The sequence below is a fragment of the Callorhinus ursinus genome, unplaced genomic scaffold (genome assembly GCF_003265705.2).
Source record: "Callorhinus ursinus isolate GAN/ISIS: 27379988/994484 unplaced genomic scaffold, GSC_fseal_2.0 scaffold9, whole genome shotgun sequence".
Classification (NCBI taxonomy): domain Eukaryota; kingdom Metazoa; phylum Chordata; class Mammalia; order Carnivora; family Otariidae; genus Callorhinus; species Callorhinus ursinus.
Genome location: NW_027397071.1, coordinates 1,981,078 through 1,995,531, shown reverse-complemented (window position 1 = coordinate 1,995,531; position 14,454 = coordinate 1,981,078). Strand labels below are relative to the sequence as shown.

Genomic DNA, 14,454 nt, shown 5'->3' with positions numbered 1-14,454 from the left:
CCACTTTCGTCATTTGTAAGTATCTCTTGGCAGGCTGTTGAGAGGATTAAGTTAGCTAATATATATGAAGTACCATGCACACAAGACCTGCAATAAACTAAGCCGTCAATAAATCCTATTATTATTACCCTGTATAAAGGCAGATTATTCACAGTCTTAGAGAGAGAAATAGAATGGTAGAGTCTTCCTGATTCCTTCCCTGACTTCCTTCCAATCATAATGGATGTGGAGCGTAGAATGTTGGAGAAGCTCCAGGATCCACCCTGGCCAAGACTGATGGTGGTTCTTCACGAGCTGAACCTTCTTGTGGCTACTCCTCCACTGAGAGCTTTGTCCTGGGATTCTCGACTAGATTCTTGTCTTGTCTGGCAGTTCTCCCCTGGACTGAAGGTCCGACCAGCGCCCCTATCACCAGCACTTGGATGGTGTGGTTTCCTGGGACTGAGTCCCAGAGGCCTCAGCTTCTGATTCCACTCCTCACCAGTGACTACTTGCCTCCTCCTGAAATGCATGGGCTTGGCCAGCTGCCTGTGCCCCAGGGTGGGAAAGAGCTGGGGGGCATGATTGGGATGCTCTTCAGTGCCTTTGCTTGAGTTATGCTTTTCTTTGAAAACAGAACTCCAGGTTTCTGATCTGAGAGGCAAACATATTTGCTCCCTAGGAGTCCATTCCTAAAGCAACGGAGGCCTGACCTTCCACCCCCTCACTGACTCGCCTGGACTAAGCTTTCTCTGCCAGGCTGCTCTGGCCTTCCCCAGGACCGTAGAGGCTCAGGGTTGTTAACACGTCTGACTGCTCCTTTTCCCATATTGACAAAATTCATTCGGTTGCAACTCTTCATAACTCTTTACCCTACAACCATTTCTAGCACTGTCATTTCTCCTTATTTTCCCTTCGTTGGGTGAGAAATGCCTCCAAAGCCCAGATTTTGGCACAATAACTCCCAGATTGTTTTTATAGTCCCAGTGTAGTACTTCTTTGTTACAGCTCAATATTCCTAAATTTTGTTCCAAGTCTTTATTTTACATTTATAAATATCAGGTTGTATTAATTGGTTCCAGCTTTAAAAATGTTCCATCAGAGGTTATTTTCTGCTATTTTGATAGTGGTTTCGAAACCCGGAACACCAAGGCCCTGATGTGGGCCATGTTCTGCAAGCATCCCTCAAGGACTGGTGTGGAACGGAAAAGATATGCAGATCCTGGGCCTCGCTGTGTTCTTTGAAGACTGTACTGGCCATAATAGCTTCAAAGAATTTCAACAAGTTCCTAAGACATGACCTTCCCTTTCCGAAAACCACGTTGGCCAGGCTTGCCTTAATCAAGCTGTGCTTTTCTAAGCATCCTTTTACTTGATCTCCTGCAGCAGTTTTTAATACTTTCCCTACAAGTGAAGTTAAACTAACTGGCCTGTAATTTCCTGGTGTGTCCCTAAGCTCTATGAAATAACAGCATTAGGTTGGCTTCTTTCCAATTCTTCCTGAATTTTTTTGTTTTGTTTTAAAACGCAGGATTGAAAAGGCCAGAGAATGCTTCCTGTCTCCCTTTTCCTTCGTTTCTTCCATGACATACTGCTTTCTGGTCCCAGTAGATCTGCCATTTTAATAACTTCAAACCTCTTAAATGTTTTCACATATTATTTGTTTCTATCTCTGAAGCATGAGTTTTCCATTTTTCATTTTGACAAGCCTCCCCCCTCAACCCACCCCAAATAAAGGCTTACAATTCCAATGAAGAGACTGTTAATTTGAGGCACTGTGAAAAAAAAATGAGTTTCATATTAGAAATGTGGACGAGGGAGGCAACTAGATTATAATTAAGTCTGTGGTCTTACTTGTGAGTTATTATGAATACATGGTGGGGAAGGGGCCGAAGAATATATCTACATGCATAGGAATAGGAACCAACAAAATGAAATGATTATATCTGGGGATAAACTAATCCAATGTAGCAGCAAAGTATCTTAAGAATGTGATGAAACTAATTAGATCTTTATATACAAAATTTGCAACCTGTATGTTTTTAAACTGCATTTGATTCATTACTTTCAAATCCAACATCAGAAGAATCTTTCCATATTTAATGATCTCCCAGAATGATCTCCCAATGAAAAAGAAATTCATTTATCTTAATTAAAATATACTAGTTATTTCTTTACTGGTAGGAGTAAAGAGAAAAATTAATAATTATTTGTATTCATAAAACTACACTATATCACATCATCTTTCAGATTTTCCAGGTTGTTTGTATAGAATTGATCCATTTTTAAAGTAAGTGAGTCACCAACTAGGGCATACAAATGTTTATTCTTTATAGATGTTTTTTGTTTCAGCAAACTTTTGTGTTTTTAAAAGTTTTTTTGTGGTGACCTAATTTGTCTTTTCTGACTAAATCACAGATGGGCAAACCATGGCCCGTGTCTGGATGGTTGCTTATTTCTGGGTTAGAAGTTACGATGATCACCATCATGAAGCAAAGTCAAACATAGAGTGGAGTCTAAAACTTTTAGGACAGTTGACCGTGACTTCAGAGAAGTTGAATTAACAAACCCCTGTCCAATGGGTAGTCTTTTCTTTCTAATTTATCAAAGTCACAAAGTCCAAAATTTGTACATCTCCTAATAAGGCACACATACTGCGTATCAGATTTAATCACAGGTGGGAGAACATTTGCATGTATGGAACATGTAGACCTCTCTCATGGGGAACATTTCAATCAGCTTTGAGTGATCCTTAATATTTTCCTTTTTGGTTTTGGACAGGACTGAATAAACCTACAAATGAACAAGTCAGATTCTCTCTGTGGGCCATCAGACACACGCAGCCAAATATTTGTGCGTATTTAGCAAATAAATGTCAATGTTAAGGCATGGATTTTATTGAGTGCTTGAAATATTTTCTCATAGATATCTGTCTTCAGGATTTTAAAGTTGTAATTTAAAGTACATATAGAATTTACCTTTCCTATTGAGTATATCTTATACCATGCAATTATAAATTTAGTACATATTCACTCTTCTCCCACACCTATGCCTTTGCTTGAGCTGTTCCCTTTTCTTGGAATGCCCTCTCCCACATTTGAATGTCAAGACTGCCAAGACCTACTCATCCAAGGGTGGACAGCTTAGAGCCCAGTGGAAAAGTACTGGGTTTGAGGTAAAGAAGAACAACTTGAGTCTATGGATCTAACTATGGCTAAACCCAAGTTCTTCAGAATTCTAATTAATAAACTTCCTACCTTCTTCATGCCTCCATCTCCCTATATGTAAAATGGCGATATTTATATCTTCTTTTAGAATTATGATATGGGTTAATTGGAATTATTTATTCACTTACTTACCAGAGAGAGAGAGTTGAGGAGGGGCAGAGAGAGAGGGAGGGAAAGAATCCTAAGCAGTCTCCATACTCAGCAGCATGGAGCCTGATGTGGGGCCAGATCCCACAACCCTGAGAGCCTGACCTGAGCCAAAATCAAGAGTCAGACTTTCAAACGACTAAGCCAACCAGGCGTCCCTGGAATAATATATAAAAGATCAAAATTAGCTACCCTTCCTTTCCCTCCCAATGCCACCTTCTCCACAAGGCTTCTTTAGATCCTACCCACAACCCCACTCTAATGGTAAACTCATCTTCCTCTGAATGCCCATAACATTTCATCTGCCCCTCATGGACTTCAGTGCGTTATGTTGTTCACTTCTTTTATTTTTTTAAGACTTTATTTATTTGAGAGAGAGAGAGAGAACAAGTTGAAGGAGGGGCAGAGGGAGAGGGAGGAGCAAACTCCCCACTGAGCAGGGAGCCTGATGTGGGGTTCTATCTCAGGACCCTGGGATCATGACCTGAGCTGAAGGCAGACACTTAACCAACTGAGCCACCCCAGAGCCCCTTCATTCCCTTAACAAACATTTTTTTGACCATTTACTCCTTGTTAGTAAATATTTTTTCCTTCCCCCCCCAACTAATCCTTAAGCTTCTTGAGGATAGAGTCTTTATAATATTCATATCTCCCCCATTGTCTATAAGGTAAACAAGAATGTACTTGTTAATTGTTTGGTATTTGGTAAAATACCACTATTTGGTAAAAACTGGTGACTGTATAATGCAGACAATATCTGTGTATACATTTTCATATAAGTCCACATCCTCAAATAGGATTACAAGCTGGAAATTATGTTCATATGTAAGGCTAGTGCATGGGATCATCATCATTTTCATCCTCATTATTATATACTACAACTACTGATAATAATATAATAAAGTAATAGCTAACATCCCTGAGAACATGCATAAAGGAGAATATTCTCTTCCCATTCCCATATGAGTCCTTAGAGTAGTTCCTGCTAGAGCAGAACACAACTCTTTTTTCCAAAAAGAGATGGTGAATGAACAAACGGGCTGTAGCTGTGTCTCTGTGGAATTACATTAGCACAAATCTAAGCACATTTTCAAAGAACTGTGGTCTATAGATAAAGACTCTTTCTCGTATATACAATCCTATGGCTAGATGGACTCTAATGTTTCAGGGGGAAATTACACAATTTCAAAATGAGGCTGTGTGTATACAACACCAAGCCATCCAAGTGAAAGCCTGAGCAAATCACTCAGGAATGTGGTCTTTGCTAGCCCAGACATTTCAAGTCATTATTGGAAATATGTAATGTGGTTCTGACGCTATTTTACTACTCATGGATGAACTGCACGATGGTGACATTTCCCTTTAATTTGTTGCTCCTAATTGACTGCAGGCAAGGAAACCAGAACGCCAAACTGTTTAGAACTATGTTTAAAGTGAGAACGACTAGACTCTGATTTAAGGCCAATGAGAGTAGCTTACAAATAGAAGTAAATGTAAGGGTATGGCCTTCACAGTTCTTGGTTCTTGAGTTCTCCCTCCAAAATGGAGGATACAGAACTCTATGAATTTCGCATGCAACATAAACAACTTTCTTAGATTACCTTTTCTTCCCCAGTGCAGAGTTTCCTTTGAGAAAGAAAATATAAGACTTTGCAAAGAGGCTCCTGAGGAGTTTAACTGTGGCAAGTGTCCTAGACTGTGCAAGACTTCAAGCAGAGATAGGCTCATGAGTCTTAGAAGTTCACGGGTCCCAAAAGTGTTTGGGTCTGGGCCTCTCTCCTGGTCACCACTCACAATCACAACCACCTTGGGCTTCTGAGTAGGCACTGCCTGCAGCTTTCCAATTCACCTGGGATGATGAGGTACCAAGTGACGGAGTTCCCGAACAGGTCCTAAGTGTGAAGGGACTGAGATTGGAAATGTACCCTCTTCTCCAAATGTGCCTTCTGTCCTTGGCTAATGCTGATCAGGAGCCTGAATTTGTTTTATGTTCTATATCTGTTTTTACCAAAGCAAATTGATGTTGATGCCCGTCTGGTATACCCAAGGTCCAATCTCTGTGGTGCTCATCCTGCCTTCCCCTTTTTTTCTGGAACCATTCAGGAAAGGGTGTGTGAGTGGGTGTGGGAGGCTTATTGCCCAAATGCTCCCCTGGAAGAATGTGGTAGAGCCAGATGTGAAATGGACCTCCCCTGAGTGAAGGATTCACAACCCAAAGTCACAGCACATATTGGAAAGGAATGGCTTTCTAACTGAACTCTGGATTTGTAACATTGTGCTATCCCACATCCAAGTCAAAATGTCTGTCCAGATTAGACATCAAAACTGGCCTGTTATCATCTCTGATTTTTACTGAGCATCTTTGAAGAAGAAAGAGTTCTTTGGGGGGCTAATTGGTCCCAGGCCCGAGAATTGGACAGGGATTTCTATGGCTACTTCAGAAGAAAACTTCCAGTATTTTAAATCCAGGTATCACATAATGTTTCAACTGGAGCACACACGTTTAGCACATCACAACAAAAGCTAGAAGGTATGTTATTTGACTCCAAAAGCACAGAATCAGTTTTTCGTGATAGTGAGAGTAGCGTAGCAAGAGTTAATGCTGTAAAATCCACACTATTGTCAAGCGTAAATAAATCCAGTGAAACTTGTTCAGATAGTACTCAGGCAATACTAAAGAGCCCATTAAGAAATCATCCAAGACCTGAGACACATAAAAACTTTATTAGATCACTGAAATAAAGTGCAAACAAGTTTGTCTTAGAAAGATCCAAAAATCTTTATGCTTTCAGTCTGAAGAGCCATAAAACAGTGCCTGACAAATTTTAAGTGATATTCTAATTAATCAGTGGATTTTTATAGCTTCTTGTGAGCTGTAAGTTAGATATTAACAAGGCAGTATGAGAGGCAATCCCCCTGTACTGAGCATGAGTTCTAAGTCTTTGCATAAACCCAGTGGTCAGCCAGGCCAGACTCTTGTGTTAAGCATCTGCCAGAAACGGAATGGACCATTAACCTAAAAATTGTCCTTATTTTCATCTTGGTTAAAGTAGGATAGAAAATGTGCCCAAATCTTGCTGACTGATGGAAAATTATAACAGCTGTGTCTCTGTCTTGTACAGGAAACACTTTCTACGGCATTTTTACATTGTTCCTTTGGTGAAACTAACACTTCATAATACACTAATCATGCAGCTCCCTTTAATACCATCACTCACTCAATAATTACCATGAGAAAGTATGACCCAACTCTTTTGTATATAAAAATTTCTGATTTATAGTCTTTAATTGGATACAGTGATGGTGTAGACAATCTAGGACAATTTTATTCCTAGAGAGGGATTTTGTTAGAAGAGAGGCAGATTTTTTAAGTGCCTGTCATCAGGCAGCTCCAATGAGGAGTAAAGCAAGAATTTGCTTTCAAAGAATGAATTAAAAAAAAATTTTAACGTGAATATAAGATTATTATTTCAATTCTCATTTTCTAAAAATAACAAAAATCTCTTCAATAAAGATGTTCACCTACCTCATAATATAAGGGAGCACTACTGCCTAGAGGTTTCTTTGCCTTTTTAGATGGAGTTTCAAGAAATGCATTTGATTCATCGATCTGTAAGAAATTAAATTCATCTATAAGGAAAAAGAGAGGCATACTTAAGGAACACTTAGATATATGTAACTTTCAAATACCTGGGTGGCTTGAAAGGTTGGGAAACCTAGCAAGGAAGAGATATTCATCAACTAGGCAAAGTATTTTTAGTCACTTTGGTAAGCTGTTAGTAATCGTGTGAGTACGGGCCACCTGACAGGTTTTTCTATGTGGTCACTCCTCTCTGTTCTCTGACAGCTAGGTTTCTCTGTAGACTTAATTTTTCTTGCTATGGACTTCCCTGGAAGTCCAGGGAAGTTTAGTTAATAGTTTAGTCTTTTATTATTATTAAATCTTTTATTGAATAAATAATTCCTCAGAGAGCCTAGCATGGAGCCTGGTATGGCCACAGGAATTTTGTTAAATGAATGAGTCCTGAAAGGGCCTAAAATGGGCCTAAATAATGGGCCAAAATAATTCTTCCAGATTAAACAATGCAAATTTATTCTAGCTAAGTTTTGTTTAAAATAATCCACCCCAATTTACCAAACAGCCCAAGAATATGATAGGTGTATTTATCTTATTATTTTATCCTATTATTTTAAGCACAAAAGTCTTCACGGGGCCTCGAGATGGGAAAGGACAGATACCTGCTGGAGAATGTCTTGCCAGGACACGATACTGAAGAATTTCCGCTGAGGGACCTGGACAGCAAGGGTGAGGGCTCGGATGAGAAGATCATCTTCAATCCGGTTTCCAACTATGAAAGCGACGGAGCCCTTCCAATCATTCTGTTAAAAAAAAGCAGAAGGAATTAAATTCTAAATATTCCTGGGTAGGTAATTTTGTGTCAAAGCCTTCCACTAAAACAAGATAATTTTCCCTTTAAACTTTACCTTAAAAGACATGAGTTGACCACATAGTGTATGTAAGTTCCTGATTCACGTAGCCGCAAGGCGGCAGTGTTGTGCCAAATTTCATGCAATCAGACCAAAAAACCATTTTCTTGGGAAACTAGGCCTTTCATTTTAAGGAAGACAGTGTTTAAAAAATGACATGCTTTCACTAGAATGCTGTCCAAGAATAATTTGGTACTGGGAAGAAATAGTTCATTCATATGTTACAAATATATACTAAGATATAATCTTGAAAGCAGAAATCTTTATTTTTGTTCCCTGATACAGTCTAAGACTCTAAATCATGCTAGAGGTATAGGAGGAGCTTGATCAATACTTGCTGAATGTTGGGTAATATTGAATGAGTTGCCAAATGGGCCTATATGGGGTAAAAATGTAATCCCTGAAGTTTTTTTAAAGCACAGAACTAGGACTTATCTTTTCCTCCTCGTGTAACACAGGAGTCTCATTGCTAATTCACAAATGAGTCCTTTCCCTTCCCAGGACATAGGCTAAAAAATTACACTTGGACACGAAATGTTGCATCAAATAATTTAAAAGAAATGTTACCAAAGACAATATTCTTATTCAGTAATCCCTTTCTCTATTATAATGATAATTTCCCTTGGGAAGAAGCAGTTCCCCGGAGATTAAGAATGGAGTTTAGTGAATTACCCGCTGTGTGGTGCTGAGAGTCAAACTCAGCATACCAGGGTCTATGACTTTCGCACACTAACAATCCTATGGGGAAATGGAATAAGCAAACATGATAAAGACATTCGGAAAGAGAAATAAATAATAAAGGAGGGCACTCTAGCCCTGTGACCTCTCCAGCCCTTACCCACCCCATTTATAGCATTAAAGGGGTTGGACAGGGCAAAATCTCATGTTCCTCTGAAGATCTGATTCAAATAGAGTAAAACTGCCTGTCCGTGGATTCCGAAACAATGTCTAAGATGATATGAAGAGATTTTACACAAATGTAACGAAATGCATAATTTTCTGTGGTTCTTTCTGTTTTCTGTCCAGTCCATGGTCAGGGTGATGACAGAACTAGGGTATAGGTGGGAGAAAAGGGCTTAGTGCAAATTCCTCCTTACCATCCAATAATCAGTATCCTTAAATGTCTCTTTACTTCTCTCCATGGAAACCTACTACCTAACAAAACCTGCCCAATTTTCAATTCAAAACAAAAACCACCCATGAAAGCATAAAAATGTGTATCTTACCTACAAAGTGTGTGTGTGTGTGTGTGTGTGTGTGCATGTCGGCGTGGCTTGATGTGTTTCCCTGTTACATTGAGTTTAAGACCTTTTTTGTTTGTTTGCTGATTCACCATAAGAAGACTGAGCATCTGTGTTTTTGTTTTTTTTTTTTAATATTCTGACTCTGAAAAGTAAGTATGACATTTATAATGTATTCCTTTGGGAAAAAAATGCCACTATCACAAAATGACCTTTCCCACATTGGATGCCTTTCTTTTCTTTGGTCTGCTCCCATAGTCAAAACTGCAACTATAATCATCGGAAGAGGAAAATCTCTTATATTCTCATAATAAAGTACACATGGTTCCTAACCAGGCACAACCCCAGACTTCCCATCAGTTACACTTTCCCACACTGAAGATTTTATTGACCACCTCTACCTCCCTGCCTCTCTGCTGCAAATGTCCTTGCCCAGATTTGAAAGCTAATGGTGACAAGGAAGGGCTGCCTGTCCACTCTTTGGGGGGACACATCAAAAGAGGACATTCTAGTCCACCACCTACCCATTAGTATCTGGTGTCAAAGGCAGGTGTTGACTATTTCAGACCAGAAGAAAATCAGGGAGGAGGAAGAAGGAACTGACAATTATTGAAATCTGCCATGTGCCAGGCATATGTTATCTCACTGAATCCCTGAGTAATCCCTTAAAATAGGTGCACTCATACTTTATAGATGGAAAAACAGAGGCCCAGCAAAGTCCAACAACTTGTTCAAAGTCATTTCGGCAGAACCTCATGGAGACCAAATTCGTGGCTTACAATTTTGTGATCGTTTTAGAACAGTTTTGAGAGCAAGTCTTTGGGGTCAGAACGCCTTTCCATAATCCTTAAATTGCAGTTCATGGCTATCTCATTCACAGTAAACATAATAGATGAAGATATGTATCACATGTTAAAATGTATAAAACCTTCAAACATAGATTATGTAGTAAAGCCTTAAGACATCTTAAGGTTACCTTTTTTTTTTTTTTTTAAATCAATGACAGTTTTACGAAGGCTCAAAGACTTTAAGGAAATTTCCTAAGCTTGTCTCTCTCCAAGCAGTGTGTTCTTATTACTTTGGTCTGGATGCACCTTAACACAAGATCTGTCCCTCCAATTCATGGTACTGTGCTGAAAATTCTGGGCCTGATTTCTCCACTGGAAGGGGTCTGGAGAGTAGAGTCCAGCTGAGACTCCATTTCCCATCTGTACTCGCTTGCCCTCAAAACTCCTGCTCCTGGAATAGGATCTACTTGGCAAAAGTAGTAGTAGTAGTGGTAGTAGTAGTAGTCCATGAAGGACTTGGTTTGAGTCATGGATTAGTGTCAAATCACATTGCCAGAAGCCAGGTAAGCATGAAATGGACTGATCAGACAGTAATAATGCAAATCAAGAATGTCTGCAGAGAATGATGCACTCACTAGCGTGCTGCACTAGGGGGCAGTGAGATGTCAGGAAATACATAATATTCGACTAAAGAAGAGTGAGCCATTGGCCTGGGGTCTACTTAGGAAGAATCGTTAAATGAACAATGCTCTGCAAATATAATTTCTGAATCTTTCTCTTACTACTTCAGGATAACTGTAGATTCCAAATTTCCACTAATTGGTAGCAGTTTTAGAAATAGGAAATTGTTTTGGAAAAACTGGGGCACAAAGTAGATTTGGTAAAAAACTATTAAGAACACCCCTCTGCCATGTATCCCATCCTGACATGCAGTTAAACACAGTCTTTAAATCTGGGTTCACAGGGCAGCCAGAGAAACTGAGTATAGAGAATACAAATGTGGACCATGGGTGAGAGATGAACGTACAACGTGTACATTTGAGTCATCATACTTGTGAGTCCTGAGGCGCTAGCTACCTGTGGGTGAGTGTCACACAGCTCAAGAAGTTTGAATTAACTCTTAGCGTAAGTCTAGACAAAGAAAACATTGATCATTTTAGAAAAACTACACTGGATGCACCTGATGGTGAAGGATACAGGGTTTTAGTCTGGGCACACCACAAAAAGCCTTAGGAAATGAGGTCGGCTCTCTGCTGGCTGGAGGTATACGCTGGACACAGTTATTGCTGAGTCTTGCTTTCTAGCAGTTATTGATAAAGTCATTCAAAGGATGGAATGAAGTCATGTATGGACACAATCCATTACCTTTTATTTACTTTACCAGCCTCACCTAATTGAAGCTTGGCAGGAGGGCGCCTTAACCCAAACACAGACATACTAGTCTTCCAAAGCAAGAAAGTATTCATGTAAATGCAAAGACCCTGGCTGTCTCACACACACCTACTGTCCCAGAGACACAGGGTAGATTTATGACTCTTTTCTTTCATATATTGTAAACTCTCCAGATTTTACTTAGGCACTTCTGTATTCTAAGATAACTATAACAACCTTTTAAGACAAGTGAGAAGTAGCTTTTGGACAATGGGAAGGTGATTGCTTCCTTCTATTAGCACAAGGCATCAGCTGGGAGGGGAATGGCAGGACACACATACTGTCTTCCCCTGCCTTTGCTGGCATGGCAGGGGGCCTGCTGCCCTCAAAGACCTGAAAGGAGATTCCCACAGTCCGCTCCCCAGGCTGATCGGATCCCAAGGAGCTTGATGAACCAACAGTGGTCCCAACTTTTATTTGGAGAAGATGTATACAAGCCCCAAGTCAAATCAGCGCAACATTAAAAAAGTCAAATTGTGTGCAGAGTTATTTAACAACTGTCCCGATATGCCAACGTATACTTTATGTCGCTCCTCTGCTGCAAGGATGACCTTCTTGTCGAGTAGACGTACTGCCAAATGGAGAGGAATTAGTGACTGCCTCTCTCATACCAGGTTTTCCCTTCAAAAGGGGTCTTGGATCTCCATCAGCCAAAGAGTGTTAGTGTGGGGGGTTGGCCAGCAGAATATTTTTATTATATAGAACTGGCTGCTATAATCGTATCTGTTAAAAAGGGGTTATAACTATAAGATAAGTTGGGAATAGCAATTACAAATGGGTGCACATTGTTATCTAATAAACAGGAACAATACAACCGCCCAGGATGTGCAGTCCTCTAGCTCCTTTGACTGCCTTTACTAAACAAATTCTTATTATAGATTCTTCTCTACTTATAGATACCTCACAATTTGTTATAAATACTATAGCTTGACACATTGTCATCATACTATTAGAACAGCTCCTTATTTAGGAATTAGTTCATGTGGCTGTCACATTTTCTCAACTAGATGTTGAGAAACATTATAAGCTCTTTAGGTCAGAAATTCCATTTCATCGCTTTTGTACCTCATGGTGCCCAGCAGAGAAATGGGAAATAAAGCAGGGCTCTCTCTATAAATAACAGTTGTTCAGTATTTTAAAGCAATAGAGAACGTGCTTGGACACTGAGGATCTTGACCCTGAGAATCATAAAGCCCTAGAAGGTAGCGTATCAGGAAACTGTGCAGCGCGTATACAGAGTCCACAGCCCTGAAGTCTTTTGGGAGGAAAACGGGCTGCCTCTGATCCAACATGATTTCTGCCAGGCGTCAGTGACAAGGGTTTGAGGAGTTAGGCCCTGCAGCCGTTCCTCTACCAAGACAGGTTTCCTGGGAGTGGCCCGACAAGCAGCCAGATGGTAGGGAAAGGAGGCAGCTCTGGCAGATAGGAGGGGACAAGCCCAAGACTCACACACAAACACACATTGGCTGTAAAGCCATCCCTCCTTCTCCTTCTTTCCTACTGTCTCCCGTCACCCAGTGAGAGGGACCGCGATGGCCTGCTCCTTCTTCCCCTCCACCTAACCGCCGACAGGCTGCAAGTTCTGTGATTCCTTTCTCCTTCCAGGCGCCTCTGAAACTCTTATGAGTCGGACTTTATGGCGGGGTGGGGTAGGGAGAGAGGAAAGACAGAAGCTGCCCACGGTATCAGGGCTCTCCATCCAGACTCTGCCAGATGTGCAGAATCTGGACCTGGCCGTGCCTCCCGCCGCGGTGTCACCGCCCCACCCACCCTAATGTTCCTCTCCATCAGGAGTGGGCTGGGTCTGATTGCCCCCACGCTTCCTGCCTCCGGCCGGTGCGCTTGCGCTGACACCGTGGAATTCACCATGGTGGAAGTGTGGAAACTATAGCAATGCCAAGTGCCACGAATCAGAGCTTCACCCTGGAGAACAGGTTGTTAAAACGTTTAGCAGCACATCACGGCTCCCTTCCCAGGAAGGCCTGTGCGTCTAAGACTGACTTAGAAATGATTTTGATTGAAACGGTGAAGACTGTCTCTGGGAAAATACTGAGGGCAGAGCAGATTCTCTCCACCTATCACAGTCCCCACCCCAATCCACATCCTGCAGTGTGTGCTGTGTGGAGTGACCCTGTCTGCCGAGGGATGCTGCTTCAGGTGGGACCCAGCCTCACTATCCTTCAAAATGGACTCTATGAAACGCAAGTGACAAGGTAAGGACAGAGAGGCCACTATGGGAGGAGCAGGGCCAACCAACTCCAAGGCTCTCCTTTCCTCCTGAACATCTCGGGGCTACTGTCCCACTCAGGCATCCGAGTCACTGGGACCACTGCCCGGGGAGGGGGTCCCCAAGCACCCACAGATAGTGAGACCCCCTCACACTTCCAGGACCCCCTGGAGGAGGTCATTGTGGCATAGTGATTAAGAGCCTGGGCTCAGGAGGCAGACTTCCTGGATTTCAATGCATCATCTGTGTGTCCTTGGCAAGTTACTTAACTTCTCTGTGCCTCATGGATACATGAGGATAACGACAGTACCTGCCTCACAGGGTTGTTTTGAAGATAGAATGAGAAAACCTATAGAAAGCCCTTCTGTGCACAGCACCTAGAAATGATCACAGCCATTGTGGATATTTTTTTTTATTTTTTATTTTTTGGTGAGGGGAGCTTCTGCTCTTGGTACTTATTAAAACAAAAATGATTATTCCATATATGCTGTTCCAAGTGTGGAGAACTTGTGAGTGAGTCAAGGAAAAAAATCAAACAGAATATCAACCGTTGTATCATGAAAAAGAAAGTCTTTATTTGAATGATAGTCAGTTTGCAGAATAACTTGCTCTTCAATAATGATAAACTTATTAACTGATATATTTCTAAAATATTTAGGTGCTTGGAAGAAAGGGCAAAAGTCATGAACATACTATGTTTACAATTCTAAAGGTATATAATTTTCAGAGCTATGGGGAAAAAAATGTGAGTGTGGCAGAAGGGAGCTGTAAGTGATTTTGTGCTCAGTAGAGTCCAGGCAGAGACACCGAACCACCTCCAACGGTGAAAGAGACATGGGTTGGAGTCAGGGGAAAAGTGTGGAGCTGACTAAGACAGTGAGCTCCAAGGTGGCCATGCAAAGGGCTGGGGATGGACAACTGCACTG

At 41.1% G+C, this 14,454-nt stretch overlaps 1 protein-coding gene and 1 long non-coding RNA gene across 2 annotated transcripts in view; one reads left to right on the top strand and one right to left on the bottom strand.

Moving 5' to 3' along the window:
• SPAG17 (sperm associated antigen 17) overlaps window positions 1-14,454 on the bottom strand; it is a 237,994-nt gene that overhangs the window by 195,912 nt on the left and 27,628 nt on the right. Inside the window, exons 2-3 of the mRNA XM_025872536.2 lie at window positions 7,593-7,733; window positions 6,880-6,963 (exon numbers count right to left, since the gene is read on the bottom strand). Coding sequence (XP_025728321.1) covers window positions 6,880-6,963; window positions 7,593-7,733 — 225 coding nt within the window. The remainder of the gene's footprint in view (window positions 1-6,879; window positions 6,964-7,592; window positions 7,734-14,454) is intronic.
• Window positions 162-7,663, top strand: LOC112824574 (uncharacterized). Its single transcript, XR_003208472.2, has 3 exons — window positions 162-390; window positions 2,761-2,832; window positions 7,549-7,663. It is a non-coding gene; the product is annotated as an uncharacterized lncRNA (long non-coding RNA).